The sequence below is a fragment of the Podarcis tiliguerta genome (assembly GCF_965153285.1).
Source record: "Podarcis tiliguerta genome assembly, chromosome: Z".
Taxonomy (NCBI): Eukaryota; Metazoa; Chordata; class Lepidosauria; order Squamata; family Lacertidae; genus Podarcis; species Podarcis tiliguerta.
In genome coordinates, this window is record NC_139553.1 from 24260124 (window position 1) to 24282410 (window position 22287).

Consider the following 22287-nt stretch of genomic DNA (forward strand, 5'->3'; position numbering starts at 1 on the left):
GTGTGATTTATTATTGCTGTTTCTGTTCATTAAATAACCCTTTCTTGACCGGGCTGCTTGATCCCCCAAAGTAAAAGCTATGAAACCCCAAATTTGATATTTTAATATTTTCACCATCTCACAACCCTCAATAGGATTGCCAACTTTTGAGTTCTGGAGTATTATTATATTATATTATATTATATTATATTATATTATATTATATTATATTATATTATATTATATTATAATTAGATTATTATATTATATTTATATTATATTATATTATATTATATTATATTAGATTAGATTAGATTAGATTAGATTTATATAGAGTACTGGGGCCCAAGGAATGGTCAGGGAATGTAGCCATATACTTTTCAGAACCATAGATCAATTCCAGAGCATAATGTTCTTCAGAAATATTTTGTAGAAGGCGTCAAAGGCTGAAGAACTGGGAAAAGGCCACAATGCTTGTGAAACTTGTTAATAATGGCTTCTGCTGCCATTTGCACACACACACAATTCCAAGCATGCCATCTGTACTTTCCAATTGCCCCATTCACATTACTTATCCAGGTTTTACCTTCTTTTATCTCCCTGTTCCTTCCTTTAAAAAAGTGGTGGGGAACCTCTGGTCAGTGGGTGAAATTAGGATCAATTTCCTCCAAACAGTGGCACTCGCCCCACTGCCAACATCTTATCTGTACAGACATGACTGAAAAGGAACAGTTGGGATCCTTAAAGTGTGTTCTTTGGCATGTAAGGTGCTGACAGGAAGCCATGTTGGGATTGGTTGCAGTACAGAGTTTCCAGTTGGGAACTCCATAATGCAACCAATCTCTGTCCTAAGCAGAGCTTGCTGTAGGAGCTTCATCTGTGCAAACTTCTAAAGGTGAATTTCAGAAATCTTGCTCCATCAATCAGTAGTTGCACCTGCAGTATTGACCACACATCAGTGCTACCAGCCAGGAAGGCAAAAGGCGGCAAGTGGTCATATTCACAGGGATACTGAGCCCCACTTTCCCCCCTGTAGAGCCATTTATACATCATTGTCATGCCATAAGCGGATTACCTAGCTCTGAAATTTTAGAACCACACAGATGCATCATCATTATCTTAATCACCATCGCTCACAGCAGCATTCATCTAGTTCTTGTCCTCCTAAGTGCTTTACATGCATTTTGGATTATAACAACACAGTATGATAGCGTTGGGACACGGGTGGCACTGTGGGTTAAACCACAGAGCCTAGGACTTGCCGATCAGAAGGTCGGCGGTTCGAATCCCCGCGACGGGGTGAGCTCCCATTGCTCGGTCCCTGCTCCTGCCAACCTAGCAGTTCAAAAGCATGTCAAAAAGAAGCATGTCAAAAAGTGCAAGTAGATAAATAGGTACCGCTCTGGCGGGAAGGTAAACAGCGTTTCCGTGTGCTGCTCTGGTTAACCAGAAGTGGATTAGTCATGCTGGCCACATGACCCGGAAGCTGTATGCCAGCTTCCTCGGCCAGTAAAGCAAGATGAGCGCCCCAACCCCAGAGTCGGTCACGACTGGACCTAATGGTTAGGGGTCCCTTTACCTTTACCTTTATGGTAGTGTTATACACTCCACACTTCCATGTTCAAGTTTTAAAATTCAGAGGTAGAGCCTCAGAGTTTTGTTTCCTTTGGATGAGAGTTGCCTTCATAATCTCTACTTATTTGCAAACATAAAAGCAGAACCCGTTGCAAGCAAGTGGGCTCCCAAAAACAAGCAACACAACCACCAATCCAACATCAGATTCCCAAAGAGCTGCAGCCGAGCAAAACTGGGTTCAGTTTTAGCCAACACCAGCTGAAAACTCTCAGCTTTCTTTCTCTGCATAAATTCAAGCAATCTTCCCCCTTGGTTGCTCCCTGTCCCTCCTTACAGGCAGCATCATCTTCCAAAGGCTAGAGCCATCAGGGAACATCCATCTCTCTTGATAAGTCCCTTGTCACCCATCATGTTTGTCAGGCAAAATGGCAACAGGCCCATTCAAGCTAATCAAGACAGCCAACCTTATAACACCAGACTAGAAGCATTATCTTCACATTACAGACAGGAGCTGGGGGCAGCAGGATAGATAGTGGCTTGCTTAAGGCCGCCCATTGAGTCAATGGCTGAGCACAGATTTTAACCAGGGATATGCAGCTTAGAGTTTATGCATTCAATTGATGGATTACAGTATCTCTGTCTCAAAAGCCTATATATTGGTCTTGTTGTGCTGAAGGCAGTCCATCGGCATTTGAGTTTTCTGTACTCCAGCGATCTTCCTGCAGACCTATGTTTCTGGAGAAGATGCTAGCTCTTACATGTACCATGAACTCTTGTACTGTGCTGCCATAGAGCCACACGGCTTGAATCCTGACATTTCATTATAACTATAAAAAGCCATTTTCGTATCTCCAAGAAGGGCGTCAACACACAATAAAGAGCTTAAGAAAATGTACGGTGAACTGCTTGACAGCAACAACACTCAATGACTTGACGACAGCCTTTGAACACTCACAAGCCAACTTCGCAAACACAGGAAAACTGCCGCATAAGGCAATGTGAGGGGGCTCAGACTCTGGGGAGGGGGGAGATTTGTCGGAAACAAAGAAGCAGCAGGGGGAGACCATTAGAGTGGCAGTCTCTTTACAGGCGAGGAGAGCGCGTGGCAATTGCATTTTTGTTGGAGCCTCGCTTCAGAAGCTCACTCTACCTTGTCTTAAAAGCTGAAACAGTCATTATTAACACCCCTGGTGCCAAGTGACATTTGGCTCTTCGAACAGATGCTCAGCGTGAATAACTTGCTAAGAACGGGCAGCCTGCGAAATAAGAAATTATATCTGTGTGCCGGTGTGAAGGAGCGGCATTGCAATGGGTTTGCAATCGGCCCCCAGTGCCACTTTGAGTTTGCTACATTTAAGTCACCCTTAATGGACGAATGCAGCTGAGCAGCTTCCGTTGACTCCTCTCGGATCTGAAGAGTAGCAGCTAATAAGCTCCAGTTCTATAAGAGACCCAGGCAAGGGCTCTTGTTCCTGTTTGCACAACTTGTTTAAAATAGGACACCGTCATACTCTTTGTTATTGCTTCCCGAAGGATAGTCTTAATCCTTTTTTTCTTTCCCCTTTTTTTCTGGAGCGATCCACCTCCTGGAACAGTAATATTCTGTCGTGACAAGCAGGAGGTCAAACCATTAATAAATCTAGCTTTATGGTCTGGCTTTCCTGTTCTTGGCAAATTCTCCCTTGCTTTGATAGCCCATCTGCAAAATATATTTGCAATAGAGCTGTGGGTCAGAACATTAAACACACAGGGACGTCAGAAAGCTATAATGTCACATCTAATCTTCCCTTGGCCATCCACAATGAAGGGCAATGCTTAAGCCAGTTTTTGCCAACCTGATGCTCTCCAGTTATTTATTTATTTATTCATTCATTCATTCATTCATTTATAGTTTAATTAAAACTTTTCAACATGCAATAAAAAGCAGAAACAAAACAAGAAAGAAAGAAGGAAAAGAAAAGAAAAAACTCGCAACTTAATGAACAGCTCTTAACTCATTGAAGTGCTGTGTGTCTCCCTGCTTCCATTGGCTGAAAACTACCTTCTGATTACGCTGTGGCCATCGTCAACACAAAGGACAGCACTTAACCCATTAGAGCGCTGTGCATCCTCTCTGCATCCATTGCCAGCGAGAGAGTGAGGAACTGCACATTCCGACAACACAGGGACAAGGGTAAAGATATGGTAGGATTAAAATGTGTCCTTGATGATGTACTTCCAGTCATTGATTGCTGCCATAGGTTGGTGGCAGTAGCAGGAAAGAATGGGCAAGCATCCCCTCTGAAAAAATCACTCTTCCTTTTCCAGAACATTATTTCCATCATAGTTTTCCTATGCACAGCAGGGTGTCCTCCTTCAAACCTACTTTAACCTCTCTCTTCTTTTCCTCCACCTTCCCTTTTTTGGTAGTGCCATCCCTGGTAATAGGAAGGGCCTGCCTTTCCCTTCACACCATTTTTGTGTGTGAAGTGTGACGGATAACTGGAATGGGTTTTGTTCCAAAGCCAGTAAAAAGTAGAAGCTAACTGTGCTATTGAAATGAGATCTGACAGTCACTTTGCTCTGGGTATCTTTAGAAGGCAGCTGCAGTTTGATTTTCCCCCCCCGCTACTGGAAGTTTAGTCTGTAGTTCCTGTGCTAGCTAAATAGATCTGCTGTGAACTCCTCAAAATGTACTTGCATTTGGTCAAATTTTGGCCAAATTCTCCCATTTCATTGTGTCTCCATTTTCCAGGTGTTAAGGGCCAAACTGCACATTATTGTTGCTGTTATTTCTTTACTGCCCTTCCTCCCATAGCAGCCCAGGGTGGTGCAGTGCACAGCAACACTATAATAAAACATCAAAAAGCATCAATGGAAACAATGAAAAACTTCAATTTCAAAACAAAAATTCCAAATATACAGATCAAAACAGATTATTGCTATTATTGTTTGTATTTGCACCCTACAGGACAGTTTAGTGCACACCAATGCTAAAATGAAAAGATCACCAATCAACAGCTCAAAATGTCTAAAAACTGCCTATCGAAAGCAATAAACCCAAATTAGCATAGAAATCCACCATACCATCTGCTGGATCCTACGAGATACTTACATACAAGAAGTCTAGACAAATAGGCATGTGTTTAATTGATGCCTGAAGTTTATCAATTTGGTGGACAATTACAGTTTCCTAGGAGGAAATTCCACAATTTTATTTACTTTATTAAATTTGTAACCCGCCCTTCATCCAAAGATCACAGGGCAGTTCACAACATAAAAATACAAAATGAGAACAAAAATTACATAATGAAAAGGAAGACAAACCAATAACCCTCCCCCCCCCCAAAAAAACAACATATTTAAAAGGATATAGAATGTTAATCAGCCAAAGCCAAAGGTCTGGTTAAAGAGAAACATTTTTGTCTGGCACCTAAAGATATGTACTGAAGGTGCCAGGTGACCCTCCCTGGGGAGAGCATTCCACAAACAGGGAGCAACTGCAGAAAAGGCCAATTCTTGTGTTTTTATGCTTCAGATCTTTCCTGGGAGGAGGCATGTGATGAAGGGCCTCAGATGAACTGCTCAGGACCGCAACATCTCAAGGACCTCCCCATATGAACCTACCTGGGCCCTGAGATAACCACCTGAGGCCCTTCTTCATGTGCCTCCCCCATGAAAGGTCCATAGGGTGGCAACACGAGAACAGGTCTTTTCTGCAATGGCTCCCCGTTCGTGGAATACTCTCCCCAGGGAGGTTTGGCTGGTGCCTTTGTTATAAACACACCTTTAGGCAAAAATGTTCATTTTCAACCAGGCTTTTGGCTGATTGACATCCAATGCCCTTTTAAATGTATTGTGGAAGGGTGGGGGTTATTGGGTTATTGTGTTCTTATTTTTATTATGTATTTTGTGGTTTTATTTTGTGGTTTTATGTTGTGAACTGCCTTGAGATCCATGGGTATATAGTGGTATACAAATCCGATAAATAATAACATGATGGTGGTGATGATCGCAATTGGGGTGCCACCACTTGAGAATGCCCTGTCTTGGGTAACCACCTCACAAGCCATAGATGTTGATGGAACCACAAAGAGTGCTTCCCTACTGATTTCAAATCACAGGTCAGTAGGTAGTGGAGAAATACCTCCTGCCAAGTTCATAGTGCAACACAGTGGTAGGATCTCTCCCCCCCCCCTTTAAAGCAGAGGTGAGGGAAAACTCTGAATATGTTTATAGCAGTGGCACTGGGGGAGGAGCATGTAACTCTCCCCCAGCCCACATATCCTTTTCTTGATCGAAAACAGCTCTCTCTGTGAAGCTACAGGGGGATATTTCAGCATTAAGAAGGAGAACAAGGGAATATTTTCTTTGTGTGCCTCCTCCACAAGAGGTCCAGAGGGTGGCAACATGAGAACAGGCTTTTTCTGCAGTGGCTCCCTATTTCTAACATGCTCTCCCCAGGGAGGTTCGGATGGTGCCTTCATTATACACCTTTGGGCACCAGACAGGAGCGTTCCTCTTTAACCAGGCCTTTGGCTGATTGACATGATCCAATGCTCTTTCAAAATGTGTTGTGGAAGAGGGGATTATTGGGTTGTATTTGTTTATATTTTTATTATGTATTTTGTGTTTTTATATTGCAATTTTATGTTGTGATCTATGGGCATAGGGCGGTATGCAAATGTAACAAGTAATAATAATAAAAATAAAAATGTATCAGTTGGGAAACAACATATGGGAAAGGGCTAACTTCCCCACCCCAGCAGTGATAGATTTTGGAGCCCCTATTCTGCAGCTGCTTTTAAATAAAAACACTGGGAGTTCTTCTGAATAATGGACAAAGAAAGAAGTAGAGAAGGGACAGGCTGGCAATTTGCATATTTTTTCATGGGTCTTTGGAAAAAGAAGGTAAAATATCTGGTTATCACATAAGGACAAAGATGGAGGAGAACTTTGTGTTAAATGAATTTATACATGGATATATAAGAATTTATACATGGATATATATAAGGGATGCGGGTGGCGCTGTGGGTTGAACCACAGAGCCTAGGGCTTGCCGATCAGAAGGTCGCAGTTTGAATTCCCGCGAGGTGGTGAGCTCCCGTTGCTCTGTCCCTGATCCTGCCAACCCAGCAGTTCGAAAGCATGAAGTGCAAGTAGATAAATAGGTACCGCTCCAGCAGGAAGGTAAACGGTGTTTCCGTGCGCTGCTCTGCTTTGCCAGAAGCAGCTTAGTCATGCTGGCCGCATGACCTGGAAGCTGTCTGCAGACAAACGCAGGCTCCCTCAGCCAGTAAAGCGAGATGAGCGCCGCAACCCCAGAGTCGTCCACGACTGGACCTAATGGTCAGGGGTCCCTTTATCTTTACCTATACATGGAATGTGGTGGCTCCAGTCTCCTTGAAGTTTGCATGCATTGGGTGTACTTAGGGGTTGGTGAGATTAGCTTCTGCGGGTGCAAACACAGGGGTGTGCAAAAACCATGCCTCTCTACTCTGGCACAAAGTGGCCAGAATCCTGCCCTGGTCACTCCTCCACTGTTTGGATGGGGGGACCAATACATCTCCTTGTCAAGGGCACAAGGGAGCTGAGATACACCTCTGATTGTCAGGTGTGTTTAAATTAATTTGTCAGGTGTGTTTGATTAATTATATACAAAATTGAGAATGTCGGAGTTGCCATTCAACAACATCTGGGGAGCCCTGGATTCTGCCATCCCTGTTTTAAGACAGCTGGAATATTCTCAAAGGCAACAGCTTTGATCCTTTCTCTGTACTTAAACTAAATAAATGAAGGCTTTAAATGTCCAACCAGCAATGACAAATGTCGCACTCCTCTTTTGCAGGCTCTTTGAAACTCTACAGTCACTCTTTTGGTCTGTGTTTGGTCTCCTGAACCTCTACGTCACTAATGTGAAAGCCAGGCATGAATTCACAGAATTTGTTGGGGCCACCATGTTTGGCACGTACAACGTCATCTCCCTAGTGGTCTTGCTAAATATGCTCATAGCAATGATGAATAACTCCTACCAGCTCATAGCAGTAAGTCAACTGATGAACTTTCTTTCTGATTTTCTTTGAAATATGCATTTTGTGTATATACGTTTGCCTGTGTGCAAGAGGGACAGAAAAGTGAGATTCTGCCTGGCACCCAAGATACCGCATTTTTCGCTCTATAGGACGCACTTTTTCCCCTTCAAAAATGAAGGGGAAATGTGTGTGCGTCCTATGGAGCGAAGACGCCATAGCCCCACGACCCTCTCCCGGCTGGAGAGGTGACACGCGGCTATTGCAGGAGCCTCTTTAGCCGCGCGTCACCTCTCCAGCCGGGAGAGCACACACGGGGCTAAAGAAGCTCTTGTTATAGCATCAGCATCAGGAGCAGACAATGCTTTCCTTGCAGGCTGGATCTGCTGCCCCTATGGATACTGTCACCTGAGGCAGTTGCCTCATGTTGCCTCATGGGTGGGCCATGTATTTGCATGTAAATGTGCAGATAGAATATGCTGGAAATTCCTAGCTCATTTCCTGTGTTCTCAGATGACACTGTTCATTGCAGGGGGTTGGACTAGATGATCCCCAGGGTCCCTTCCAATTCTACAATCTTATGTTTGACACTTCTTAAAAATGGACAAAGAGAGATGCATTAGAAAAAGAGAGCTTGCTGCCGTAGGTACCTCAGCCATTGGTATGAGATGAGGTTTGCATCATTAATTACAAATGCCTACCAGTGATTTGAATGCTGCTCAACCACCCACTTAGCACCCGTCTGCCATGCTTCAGGCAGACTACTGGTTCTCTCTATCTCTCTTTCACACACAGCACTGCGTGAATATTCATGTGTTTATCTGTTCATTCATTAATGTATTAATTTAACAATGGAGAAGGGAAATCAAAACCAGGGATTGAGAAGAGGTGTTTTTTCATGGCATCACAGAAGTTCTGCCAGTCAGTGCTGATTACAATTGACTTCTGTTCTGGGGATTGAGAGTGTCTTGTTTGTTTCTTGGTAAGATCACAGAAGGTCAGTGAAACAGTGCAGCATGCAGTTGGTGCCTCTTATTGGATTAAGGGTGTGTGTTTCTTGGTAACATCACAAAAGGTAAGCCAATCATAGCTGCATGCAGCTGGCTTCATTCCAGGGATTGAGAGTGTTTCTTGATGACATCACAGAAGATCAGCCAATCAGTGATGTGGGCTACTACTGCAAGCCCAAAGATACATGCTGGTTGTTTGTTTGTTTTGGGGTTGTTGTTTTTTTGCCCACCATTTGCACTTAGAGAGGAGTAGAATATATTTGAACTTAACATAGTGAGACTTGCTTCTAATCCGTTATCACAGATATGTTATGCCAGGCTTCTCCTTATTATGAGTTTCTATACCAGGGGTCGGCAAACTAAAGCAAACACACACAACGTGCGGCGCCTCCCTCCCTCCCTCCTCCTGGCTTCTCCCCGCCCTGTCTAGAGAAGGAAGGGGACTGGGCTGAGCTGGCTGAGTGCCATTTTCAGCAGCCTCTCTCCAGAGCCAGCCCTTTCGCGCCACTCATCTTCCCTCCGTGGCGGCCACCTCCCTGGTGCTCCTGTGGGCCAGAGAGCGGAGCGTACGAGCTCGCTCTGCCTACCCATGAGAAACAGCAGTGGCGGTGGCAGCAGCCCCAGGGAAGGTAAGTGCAGTGGCTGGGGGTGGGTAATGGGGAGGAGGACTACTTGCCCCCCCTCACCTCTTCTTCCAGCCCCCTCCCCCAGCGCTGCTTCTCCAGCCTGCCATAAGGTCTGAGCCACAGTGGACCGGCCTGCAGCTAAAAAAAATTTGCCAACCCCTGTTCTATACCTACGAAGTCGCTTCCTGGAGGTGCTGCTAGTGCAGGGGTAGCCAATGGTCATACTGAGTGGGACTGATGGGAAGTTGAATAGCAACATCTGGAGATCATCATGTTGGTAACCACTTGGGTAGAGAGAAAGAATCAAAAAGTACTTGGTGTGACTCTTCCCTCTTCCTTACTGGATGATTTTAGACAAGCCTCAGTCTCAGCCTTCCATCTGCAATATGGGGATAACAACACAAAACTCCATGATAGGATGGTAATTTTGAGGATATTGCTAAGATATTGTGGTAATACATTTTCTACATGCTAAAAGTTATATATTATGAAATTTCCAATGAAACTCCAGAATAGCAAGCTCGACTTCATTTTCTTCCACAAGCCAGAGAATAGGAAGGAACATGAGTCTTGCAAGAGAGCTACCTGATGAGCTGTTCCCTAAAACCATCCTCATTTCAATGCCTGACGGCTTGCTTGCATACCTAAATGCAGAACTGGGCAAGGCATTCTGTACCCTTGGTGACTTTGGGCATCTGGCAGGACTTCAAGAACAGGCAAAAGAAATACAATTCTCCCTCTCTCCCTCCATGTGACCTGGAAAGAGAACCTGGCTCTGATTCATTATAGCCCTGATGTTGATGTATAGGCAACCCTGAAGAGATGCTAAATCTTGGGAGAAAGATCTTTAAGCCCTTTGGAATAAAACAGAACATACACATTAAGCCTCTGTGGGTTTTAGACCTTGTGGAGTGATGATGGAAAGTTATCCCTACTTAAGGGATAACTGCAAAGGCACCAGTCCACATCTGTGTCTTTAAGGCAGGGTAGACTGAGTGGTATCTGTACAATTTTACTGGGGGCACTGTCCCTGCACTAGTTAGCAAACTTAAGTAGTTACTTGGTCTGATCTTCCCTGTTCTGCAGTGCCACCCTCATAATGGGCAAACAGTACTGCAGATTATCAACTAATCCTGACCTGAGTGCATTATTAGCAGGAGCACCCAACGAGACCAATAGCGGGCACAACAGCCAAGAAAGCAGTTTTTGCATGTGCTGTAGAAAGAAGTGAGGGGTAGATGGAGCTCATCGACCTGGGAAGGTAGCCCATCTAGAAGAAGGAAAACCCTGATCTGAAACCTCCACTGCCTTGCAAGATATCTTCCAAGAGAAGAAAGGCTAAGGACAAAATCCTACACAAATCCGGAGTCCCTAAGATGGTTGGATGTTACCTTATATGCCACCTCCTGGCAGCTCCTGTAGCCAAGCTGTTGCCAAACGTATTGCTCTGCTTTCCATTGGACCACACCCAGTTAGGCTGAGGGTAGGGGGTCTTGTAGTCTGGGCAGCCCAGGACCTCCATACACACTGCCCAGGCTTGCATACCGAGGCGGTCACTTTGATGCTGCTAACACAGGAGTTTGGCTTCACCCCCAGAGGCACACTCCATTGTTCTTTGAGACAGATGCCATCAACAATATGTGCACGTATTTTCCCTTTAAACAGAACTCAAAAGCTTATTCCCTATTTAAAGCCTGCCCTGTTTTGCCATTCTCTTCTAGTTCCGCATTCTAAGATCTTTGTCTACCTTTTCACCTAATGGCTGTTTGCAGGTCCCACATTGTAGTGATGGCACAGAGCGGCTGAACAAGACCCAATAAGAGAAGCAACCATAATAACCCCTGCATTGCTTAAGGGGAAAGGCAGCTTACTGAACTGCAAGATTTTTTCTCTCACTCTCCTTTTTGGACAAAGGCTATTTTAAACTTCAGTAGCCGTCTGCTCCCTTCAGGGCACCTTGAAGCAATGTAATTATTGAGCATTTCACTGCACCAACCTGTGTTTATCTTCCCTTCTCATAGAGTCAAAATACAGTCAATATTCAAATACAGATATCAGTGGCTCAGAAAGCAAAATGCCGCCTTATGCCGTGCTTCAGTGTAAACTGATACTGAGGGGCTTAGTCAATCAGCTGAGATCAGGTCCTGTACTAGCAGTCCCGGCATCAGGATATCTCCTCACTGTAGACTTATCCACATCTAGCTTTTGCCCTACTCTTTCCAGGCACGGGGGCACACTTAAAATCTCTGTGTCCAAGTGGTTTGTTTGGGTTTTTTTCCTTCTCTGCAAAAACTTGCTGTTTAAAACTCAGTTGGAACAAACGTCAATTCAGGTTACCTGTGGTTTGCCACTTGCTCCGATCAAGCTTTAAAAAGTGTTTTTTCACAGGGAAAGATCCAGAACCAAAACAAAAAACACCCTCAGAAACAGAGCAGGGTTTCTCCTCTGTAAGGATGGGTTTCCTCATCTCAATATTTTCAAAGCATGACAGAAATAGCTTTGCATTTTGAACACAGATGAAAATTGTCATGATGTCTAAAAGGACAGTGGGATTTATCTCCATGTGGTAGGGATGGCCAAGTGAATCTATTACTCATCATCAGCAACAGTGCGCGTAATGACAAGCCTTCCGCAAGACTGAAGGCATTATTCCTTGATGTCTGGTTTGGCAACATGGGAAAGGGTTCTCTACACTCCTGGTTACTCCAAGAATTCTAAGTGTGTGCCTATACTCATTCATAAAAATGCACTTCTTTCAGTGTTACCAACTGTAATGGATTCAGTTGGGCATTTTCTTTCTTTAGTGGCAAAGACATAAAATATGACATTTGCTGCAGTGCACCTATGGGGAATAAATTTGGGCTTTCATAAGAACATAAGAGCCTGCTAGATCAGGCCAGTGGCTCATTTAGTCCAGTATCCTACTCTCACCGATGCCCATGGGAAGCCCATAAACAGGCCACAAACACAACAGCACTCTGCCCACCTGTGATTCCCAGGAACTGGTATTGTGGCCAATGCCTCTGACAGCTATTGTAGAAGATTGCCGCTGCGGTTATGAATTTGCCCAATCCTCTTTTAAAGCCATCCTAACTGGTTGCCATCACTGCTTCCTGGAGGAGTGAGTTCCATAGTGTGCTGCCTTTTCTTTGTTAATGCTTTCATTTACCACGCGTGTTTGTGTCTATTTATGAACTGTCTGCTTTGAGCGCTTTGGCATCTCCTAAATTGTTGGAGGAAATTTTTTAGTCTTCTCAGAAAGCTAAATCCATGACTGCTGTTTATAAATACTTTTTTGGCCCTTTGTAAAGCAGGTGTGTCGGAACTGGAGAGTTGCGGGATAAGGAATTAAAATATGCTGTACATGCTAAACAGTAGAAAATTGTTTAGAAACTATAAGGAACTATTGCTTCGGATTTGTAACTGAGTCTGCTTCAGCTTAAAATTATGTTTTAGGTATATACAGGAAGTCACTGTCAAATACATATAGATACTGAAAATGCCTAATTGGAGCAGGGGATGTTGGCATGTCCAGTGATACATTCTTTTTGCTTTCAATATCTATTTTGTATTGGTGAAATCTTTGATATTTGCTGATGTTCAAGCACTTTTAAACTATATTCCTGTAGTATGGAGGTTAATAACACACCAACAGAAGTGGATTCTGAATGGCAAAAATGACATAAGGAGAGCCTACTGGATCAAACCATTTCTGGTCCAGCATCCTATTCTGTGGTGGCAAACCAGATGCCTGTGTGAAACCCACAAGCAGGATTCAAGCACAAGAACACTCCGCGGCCATGTGGTTTCCAGCAACTGATATTCAGAAGCATACTAAATCTGACAGGTAGAATGTAGCCATTGGGCTACATTCTCCACCCTGACTTTGTCTAAGCCTCGTTTAGAATCATCCAAGTACGTGGCCCTCACTGTTTCTATCATGTACTTAGGCAAGGCTTTCTCGTTATCTCAGACTACACACACACACGCACACACACACACACACACGTGAGGAAAACAAAACTGACCTTCCTTGCACGGTTGTTATAAGGACTGCAACAAATTTCTATGGACCCTGGAGAGCACCATACAAGTGTTGAGTATTATTCATTATCCGTGCCCAGAGAAGTGTGACATGTTCAGAGGCTTCTAGATCCCTTTGTGCTCCTGAAGACACACACACACACACACACACACACACACTTCATTCTTCCTGGTACTATCCAAGGGGCAGACCATTTTTTAAAAATAGTTAGCAAGTTCATAATTATATCCAACATACTCACCAATGCTTCTGACGTGCCATTTGCCTTCAGAATTTCCTCTGGGGCATCAAATACATGTCAAGCTGCGTCCTGAGCAATAGAAAGGTCTCCCTGTGCAATCTGGCTCTGCATACCTCACTGGAGTCTAAGGAGGCTTAATTGTTTCCCTGGGAGCATGAGGACGTCATGCATGTGATGATGAAGAACTGTCTCTTTCCTTTCCTTTCCTTTCCTTTCCTTTCCTTTCCTTTCCTTTCCTTTCCTTTCCTTTTCCTTTTCCTGTCTTTAGCCTAACTATATCTCACCCGTGGACTTGAACTGAGCTTTTAATATTCACGGGCTGTTTGCTGAGCATCCAAATGCATCCAGGGGATGCATTCTGACTTTATACACTTGTGTTTTGCTTGAGCCCCACAGGGATAAGCAAATATGAGTTCTCTCTCTGCCTCTCTCCAACTATTTTATCAGAAGTGGCCAATTGTATTTTATTAATATTTGGCCTTGTTTCCAGGTTATGAAGCACCTCAAGCAAGAAGCCTTCAGTAGGTCCCTAACCTCATTCCCCGTCCTCGTCCAACCCCAACATGCACACACCACAGCATTGCCACCTCCTCACTTTGAGAACAAGAGCATAGAAAGTTACTTTTATACTGAGTCAGATCATTGATGCTTCTAGCTCAATATTGCCTCCACCAGCCTCCCCCAACTTGGTGCCCTCCAGATGCCCTGGACAACCACTCTCACCAATCCCAGCTGGTGGAGGCTGTAGTCCAGAACATCTGGATGTCACCAGGCAAGGAAAGGTTGGTCTACACTGGTTTGCAGTGGCTTTCCAAGGTCTCAGAGATGAGACATTTGAAACCCAACCTGGCAATGTCAGTGATTGAACATACATGCATAGCAGATGCTCTACACCCTTTACTATTTTTGCTGCCTGTTCAATTCCCCAGCAAAGTGGTGAGCAAACAAGCACAAGAGCAAGTGGTGGTGAAGAAGAGCAACAGCTGTCCCTTCTCTGGGAAAGGGGAGGGGGCAGGTGAAGGTGAGTGCCAAGAGTCCATCACTGGCACATCCCTGCATAGAAGGTGCCCCCCAGGTGTTGCTGCTTGCTGCATCTCTGCTGGAAGAGAGCGTTCAACCATGTGGGACCAGTGACACTAAGTGCCCAACATCTAAGTTGAGCATAGTCAGGCGTCTGTAACATGGGAGACAGCTAATGGCACTCCTCTGGGGATTTGCAGAGAAGTTTTACAATGCTGTGTTCCCAGTACTTTTCCCCTTCCACTTCCCTTCTTGCAAAAGTCCAGTTTTAGGGGGAAGTGGGGTTTGTTGTGCAAGAGCCCTAAATCAATGTTAATTGTACAACCTGAATTTGTCAGTACACAACAGAATCCTACCAGAAAATAGCACCAGTCTCCAATGCTTTAACAACGTGCCTTTTAACAAGGCAGCAGAGGTTAAGGATCAGAGTTTTCCTTCTTTTCCTAGATGAGTTACCTTCCCAGGTTGGCAAGCCCCATCTGCCCCTCACTTTCCTCTACAGCACGAGCAGAAACCACATTCTTGACAGTTGGACCCACTATTGGGGGAAAAAGATGAAGAACAAGAAAAGATAGTGAGAGACGTTCACCCTAAAATGCTCATGAATTTTTATGATGGCTTCTTTTTAATTGCCAACTGCTGTGGAAATGTGGAAAACAAAACTTAAAACTGGAACAATGAAGAACTGAGAGAAATGTTACAAATAAGAGGCTCTTTTGATCCATTTTTAGCTGGTTCTTCAGGAGAAAGGAAAATTAGACTCAGAGAGACTCAGCAAAACATTTTTATTGTATACATTAAAATCGCAGTCCCTAGCACACGCGCACACACATTCTTAGTCATGCTCACCAACTCTACACCAGTAGCTGATCAGGCCATGACAAGAGGACTGGTGGCAGGCATTGCAGCGCTGGGAACATGGCACACCTTTCCACTGGAAAGGCCCTTCTTTATAGACTTTCAATCAGACATTCCAGCTCTGGTGACTCACCACCATCTGTTCCTTGTCATAGTTGTTCATCATGTTCCAGAGTTCATCACATCATCATTCGTCAATCTTGCTCAACACCCATCCTTTGTTATCAGCCTGTTCATACGTCAAGTCTCAAGAACTCAGCACTTCTTCCCCACTTCACTTGCCTACCACAAGTCTTAATGAGACTCAATTTTAGAGTGGTGTTCTTCAGCCTAAAAACAGGCCTACACTCATTCCTTCATTCATATAATAAATGTCTAATGAATGTGATTATTATACTCATTACAGGAACCAGTATTGACCAAGATTGCTCATCCTTACCAACACATGCCTCAGTCCCAGAATTAAGGTTGAAAATTCTCCAGGTTAAGCTGAAATTGTGGAAGAGTAGAAGACAGGACGTGTTGCTGAACAAGAAGCAAATGAAATAGAGGGACTCTTCTTCCCCTAATGGAAACTCACTGATAGCTCTTCTTCTGCCATTTGTGCTTGTAGCAATAAATTTCCTCTCACAGATATTAAGGGTGCTTTCCTCCCCGCCTGTGTGAGATGGGCCCAACCTGCTTGCATAGTTTATATGCCAAGTGACAGGCAAAATGGCATCCCAAGAGGCCCCTTTAATGACACGGTGGAAGCCAGCGTAGCCAGAGGAAGCAGCAGAGACAGCAGCCTAGAGCATCCTCTCATCCTCAAGTCAGACCTGACAAGCAAAATTAACGTTCTCTCTTGCGGCTGAATTAATTAAGCAAAATAAGATATAGAAGGCAAGCCAGCCCCTCCTTCATGCTTGCATTTTCCTTCACAACCTTTCCTTCCTTCTCTCCTAACCCTGAAAATCAGATCTATATAATTAAAGAGATTCGCCTGGGAAAGTGGCCAAATGCTTAAAAGAAATGCTAAAAATACAATCGACAAGCGGCGTTACTCTGCACCAGCTATTATTCATGATGCTCATCAGGGTTGCAGTAATCAAGGTGCTCAGGAGGTAATGGCACTTACAAAAATTTGGTCTGGCTACTGAGTAGCTGATGGCCACAATGTTAAGGAAAACAAAAGACCTGGCAATTTGCAGTAAGACTCATAAGAAGAGCCTGCTGGATCAGGTCAATGGTCCATCTAGTCCAGCATCCTGCTCTCACAGTGGCCAAACAAATGTCTGTGGGAAGCCACAAGCAGGACCTGAACACAAGAGCACTCTCCCTTCCTGTGGTTTCCACCAACTGGCATTCAGAAGCACTGCTTCCTCCATTCAGAAGCACTGCTCCCTCCATTCAGAAGCACTGCTCCCTCCATTCAGAAGCACTGCTTCCTCCATTCAGAAGCACTGCTCCCTCCATTCAGAAGCACTGCTTCCTCCATTCAGAAGCACTGCTCCCTCCATTCAGAAGCACTGCTCCCTCCATTCAGAAGCACTGCTTCCTCCATTCAGAAGCACTGCTCCCTCCATTAAGAAGCACTGCTTGCCTCCACACTTTTTTTTTGTCCCAGCACTTTCCCCTCGAAACCCCACTCTTTAATGCTGAATCGGAACAAACAGCAATTCCTGTTTTCAACAGATTGCCCTTTGCTCTGATTCAGTGGTAAAAAAGCGGGTTTTCGAAGAAAAGCACAGGGAAGTTCTCAAACATGGCCCTTTAAAGGGTGGGCATGCACCTAAAAACACAGCACAAAAGAAAGTCTGGATGAGCCCTCCAGAGTAAGGGCATGATCTCTTCAGTGCAGGATAATTGCATTTTCAACATGTAGTTATCAGTGTCTGCTTCTCAATCTCTTTCTCCCATGGAACGGAGAAAGATCCTGGAAGATGCTAGAAAAGAGGATAGATTAGCCACTCCCCATATGTGATTGCATGCTCACCAGCCCCAGGCAGCATGGCCAATGGTCAGGGGTGATGGGAGTTGCACTACAAATACCTGGAGGCCACTACTCCCGTGAAACATTAGCCTGGGGACAGAAGGATGGAAATAGGCCTTTTGCCTTCCACCTTTTGGATTTAAATTGTTTCTCTGGAGACACTGAGGGCAAAGCCCATGAAAGATCCGGTCAAGTTCTGAGCCTCGATGGTCCTATGGGCAAAATACTATCAGGAATTTGCTATAATGAATGGACAGTCTTATCTGACAGAGAAGGGACAGTGATATAGAGAAGATATATTCAGCTAATCTATTTCTCATATGAAATTCCCTGCTGGTGCTTTCAAAGCACCGCTTTTTTTGACCTGTGACCTTCACAGTGCTCTGATTTATCTGGATATTGCAATCAAAGCAGAACATATTTGAACTGAATTCGGACAAATCAAAGAGCCACTCCAGGCTTCTCCTATCAGGCAATTTAATAGAAGAGATTTTTTTAAATCACGCTCTATTCTACGCACGTGCCTTCTACCAGAGGTCCTCATTAGCTGTCGCTGTTTCATTTCACGGGACTGTTGGCTGCATATGGACAAATCTGTCAATTTTGACTTCTCTCAGGTTTTCATTTTTAAAGTCTTAAGTTCCATTCAGTTCACATAGTAGTCTGCCTTTTTTAAAAAGATACTCAAATATTTGTATGCATTTTAATTACATTTCTCTCAAGAAACACCTTTCACACACTTTCATACAACTACTAAAACAGTATACACATTTTTGCAAGCCCTAATAGAACCTGTTTTTGCATGTTACTTTCACTAATCAATCCATTTCCCCTTACTACAATTGTGTCCACATTTTTTCAATAGCAGACTGCATGGCAAAATTCAGGGAAGTGCTAATTTCAAACAATGGCTGTGTTTTGCTCTTCATATTGGTTCAGGAAGTGCAAATTTGTTGGGTTCACATTAAAATTTGAATTGATACATATTTTCCTCCATTACTAGTGGGGTTTGGGGAGGCTTGTTTTGATTTTCATGCTTTTCATAACTTTAATATTCAACTACAGAGTGCATATAGACAAGAAGTTGGGGAACTAAAGCCCAAGAGAACTGGAAAGGCTACAAAATACAACATGTGGACAATACATTTACAAAACATTCAAAATCCTTACAAAATGGGCAGCACTGATCTTTCTGTTATGTTTACAAACCAAAATTCAGATATCAAACATCCCTCCATTCTTATTTTGAGGGTGCCACACTTTGGAATGTGGAAAATTCCGTGAAAACAGAAATAGGAGCAGAAATTGTCAGGACTGGGAATCAATTCAGTGAATAAAATTAATATTCACTGATGTTTTTGCTTTCAGTCCACAAACAATACAGGATTGATTATGTCTTTTCTCCTTTTGTATTACATTTCCTCTGCATTAAAATGAATGGGGTGGAGTAATAATAATAATAATAATAATAATAATAAATTTTTATTTATATCCCGCCCTCCCCAGTCGAAGCTGGGCTCAGGGCGGCTAACAACAATAAAACAGTACAAAAGTACAGCACAAACAACACTCTAAAATCATTCATTATAAAATTAATTAATTCAAGCCATTGGCAACCATTGGGCCAGAGCTCCGCGAAGATTGCCGAGGGAGGGAGTCAGGCTGTGCCCTGGCCAAAGGCCTGGTGGAACAGCTCTGTCTTGCAGGCCCTGCGGAAAGATGTCAAGTCCCGCAGGGCCCTGGTCTCTTGTGACAGAGTGTTCCACCAGATCAGAGCCACGGCCGAAAAAGCCCTGGCTCTAGTTGAGGCCAGCCTAACTTCTCTGTGGCCTGGGACCTTCAAGATGTTATTATTTGAAAACCGTAAGTTTCTCTGTGGGGCATACCAGGAGAGGCGGTCCCGTAGGTACGAGAGTCCTAGGCTGTATAGGGCTTTAAAGGTTAAAACCAGCACCTTAAACCTGATCCTGTACTCCACTGGGAGCCAGTGCAGCTGGTATAGCACCGAGTGAATGTGATCTCGCAGCGAAGACCCCGTAAGGAGTCTCGCTGCAGCATTCTGCACCCGCTGGAGTTTCTGGGTCAGTCTCAAGGGCAGCCCCACGTAGAGCGAGTTACAATAATCCAGTCTGGAGGTGACCGTCGCGTGGATTACAGTGGCTAGGTCAGGGCGAGAGAGGTAAGGAGCCAACTGCTTAGCTTGGCGGAGATGGAAAAATGCCGCCTTTGTTGTAGCTGCAATCTGCGCCTCCATGGAAAGGGAGGTGTCGAAGATTACACTCAAACTCTTAACGGACGGTGCTGGCACTAATTGCGCCCCCGCAAGAGATGGGAGTTGCCCCCCCAATCCCATATCGTCCCGTCCCAGCCACAGGACCTCTGTCTTCAAAGGATTTAGCTTCAACCAGCTCCCACATAACCATCCAGCCGCAGCTTCCAAACATCTGGTCAGTGTGTCTGGGGCCGAGTCAGGATGGCCATCCATCAACAGATAGAGTTGGGTGTCATCAGCATACTGATGGCAACCCAGCCCAAAACTCCGGACAAGCTGGGCGAGGGGGCGCATAAAGATGTTGAAAAGCATCGGGGAGAGTATCGCACCCTGAGCTACTCCACACACCAAGGAGTGGCGCGCTGACAATTCCCCCCCAAGCGCCACCCTCTGTCCCCGACCAGAGAGAAACGAGCGCAGCCATTGAAGGACTGTTCCCTGGATCCCCACGTCGGCAAGGCGGTGGTCCATAAGTTTGTGACTGACCATGTCGAAAGCTGCTGACAGATGTAGAAGAATCAGCAGCCCCAACCCACCTCGATCCAGCTGTCTACGAAGATCATCTGTTAGGGCAACCAGAGCTGTCTCAGTCCCATGACCAGCGCGGAAGCCGGACTGGAATGGATCCAGAGCCTATGTTTCACCCAGAAACCCACCAAGCTGTTCAGCAACCGCTCTCTCAATCACCTTACCCAGGAACGGAAGATTCGAAACCGGGCGGTAATTGGATAGATCTAAAGGATCTAATGATTTTTTCTTTAAGAGCGGGCGCACCACGGCCTCCTTTAGTTCCCCTGGGAATGTCCCCGTGCCAAGGGACAAATTGATTATATCCCCCAGGAGGGCCCGCACCTCGTCTGGACATGCTCTAATCAGCCAAGACGGGCACGGGTCGAGAGGACAGGTGGTGGGCTTTCCAGCTCGGAGGAGTCTGTCCACATCAGCTGGGGATATCCGGTTGAAGTGGTCCAATACTGGACCCGAAGACAGTCGAGGGGCCTCCAGTTCCTTTATTGTATCCAAATTTACATAATTTGTATAATGAATTCCATATGCTCCATAATTTCACCGCCGCAGACCATGAGATGAATAATGTAGATTTTAGCAGAAGTCGAACTGGAAGAATGGAAACAGTGCTGCATGCAATCAATACAGGGCAGAATGGGAAATGATTTCTTCTACATCCCTACCACCCCTTCCCAGTCAACAACCTACAACCCCCTCCAAAGCAAGAGATGCATTTATTTATCAACTGAACCATTACCGTTGCCATTGTCGTGTGGAAGAATGGGGGTGCATGTGCTAATAATACTTTCAGGCGGCACCTGGCTTAATTTTTGGGAACTAAGAACATCTATACATACAAATATTCCCCCATGGAATTCTTTGCATAGGCTTTAGTTTCCTTTGGAGCTAACCTGTGACTGAGGTGGTGCTGTGGCTCCCATCTCATGGCAAAGGCTCAAGGTATAATGGTGGTGCACATTAAGAGCCATCCAAAAGCCCAGAGTGTCTCAGGTACTCAGAAAAGACCCCTGCCTAATCTTGTCTTCACTGCTAGAGAACTTGAACTTGACTTCCTGTTTCAGCCCATATCTTTAATATGTATATCTGAGTAATATGTATATCTGAGTATATAGGCAAAGTAAAAGGCACAGCAGGTAAATTGCATGGCTAAGCACAAGATGAGAGAGATCTTGTTCCAATAAGCAGCATGCTCCTGTCTCTTTTATTTGAAGAAGTGGGTGGGCACAAGCCTTAGCATGACAGTTGTCTTGGGACTGGGCAAGCAAATGGGCATCCCTGAAAGTGGGTTGGGCCTGTGAGATTTGTTCACACCAGCACTGTCCTTGGAGATGGAGTCAGTGCTGACTCAGTATCCAATTTACTCTCAGGTGCCTTCCCAGAAGGTGGAGACTCCTTACAGACAGGAGGAGGAAACCATGGCAGCTCCACTGAGGAGGTACCCTGACAAGAGGTGTCCAATAGCACATGGGAGGGATGCCTCTCTGCTCACCTGCTTAGACCCTCCAAGGGATGTCCAGTTGCAACTACCTGATCTGCCTCAGGATCTGACAGGGTCTGAGGCTTTGGAGATCCATTGCCAGTACAAATTTGCAAATAATCTTTATCTACCCGCAGGCAGAAAAGATACCTCAACCCAATATCTTTTCCCCTGAAAGGGGAAAAAGCAAAACATTTTGAGAGGGCATTTTGAAAAGGAGAAATCACCTGCAGGGAAAGGCTTAAGTATTCCCCCTCCTTATAGCCACTGCAGATTTCTAGCCCCTTGCCTCTTGACAATGGCATTTGAACAAGTAAGAAACCATTAAGACAAATCATGTGAGATGAACTGTGGGTCTCCAGCATCCTTTCTAGGTTGGCCTTCGAGGACAAATCATGAGATAGGTGTTGAAAGCATCAGGGACAATCAGAGTAGCTGGTTTGACATTTTGCACACTTGGAAATCCAATCCAAGTTGGCTCTTATGAACTTTATTCTTTCGAGAAAAGAAACCTACAGTTGCAAAAGCAAGGGAATGGGGAAAATTCCACTACAAATAGAGAAGACAGCATTAAGAGTCAGGGATTTGCTAAAGGATGTCTTGATAATTCTGCTGTCATTTCTTCACTATGAAGGAAAACAGAGGAGAAATTAGCATTTTGTGTGCGCGTGTTTTT

General features: G+C 44.6%; 1 protein-coding gene and 1 long non-coding RNA gene across 8 annotated transcripts in view; one reads left to right on the forward strand and one right to left on the reverse strand.

Annotated features, from left to right (window-relative positions):
* The window catches only part of TRPC5 (transient receptor potential cation channel subfamily C member 5), a 171234-nt gene that overhangs the window by 131764 nt on the left and 17183 nt on the right, over positions 1-22287 (forward strand). For all 7 annotated transcript variants that reach the window (XM_083423493.1, XM_083423494.1, XM_083423496.1 and 4 more), the window contains one exon: positions 7382-7577. In XM_083423493.1, the coding sequence (XP_083279619.1) occupies positions 7382-7577 (196 nt within the window). The remainder of the gene's footprint in view (positions 1-7381; positions 7578-22287) is intronic.
* On the reverse strand, positions 1600-6185 carry LOC310669789. Its single transcript, XR_014507391.1, has 2 exons — positions 4649-6185; positions 1600-3253 (listed from the first exon to the last, which is right to left on the reverse strand). It is a non-coding gene; the product is annotated as an uncharacterized lncRNA (long non-coding RNA).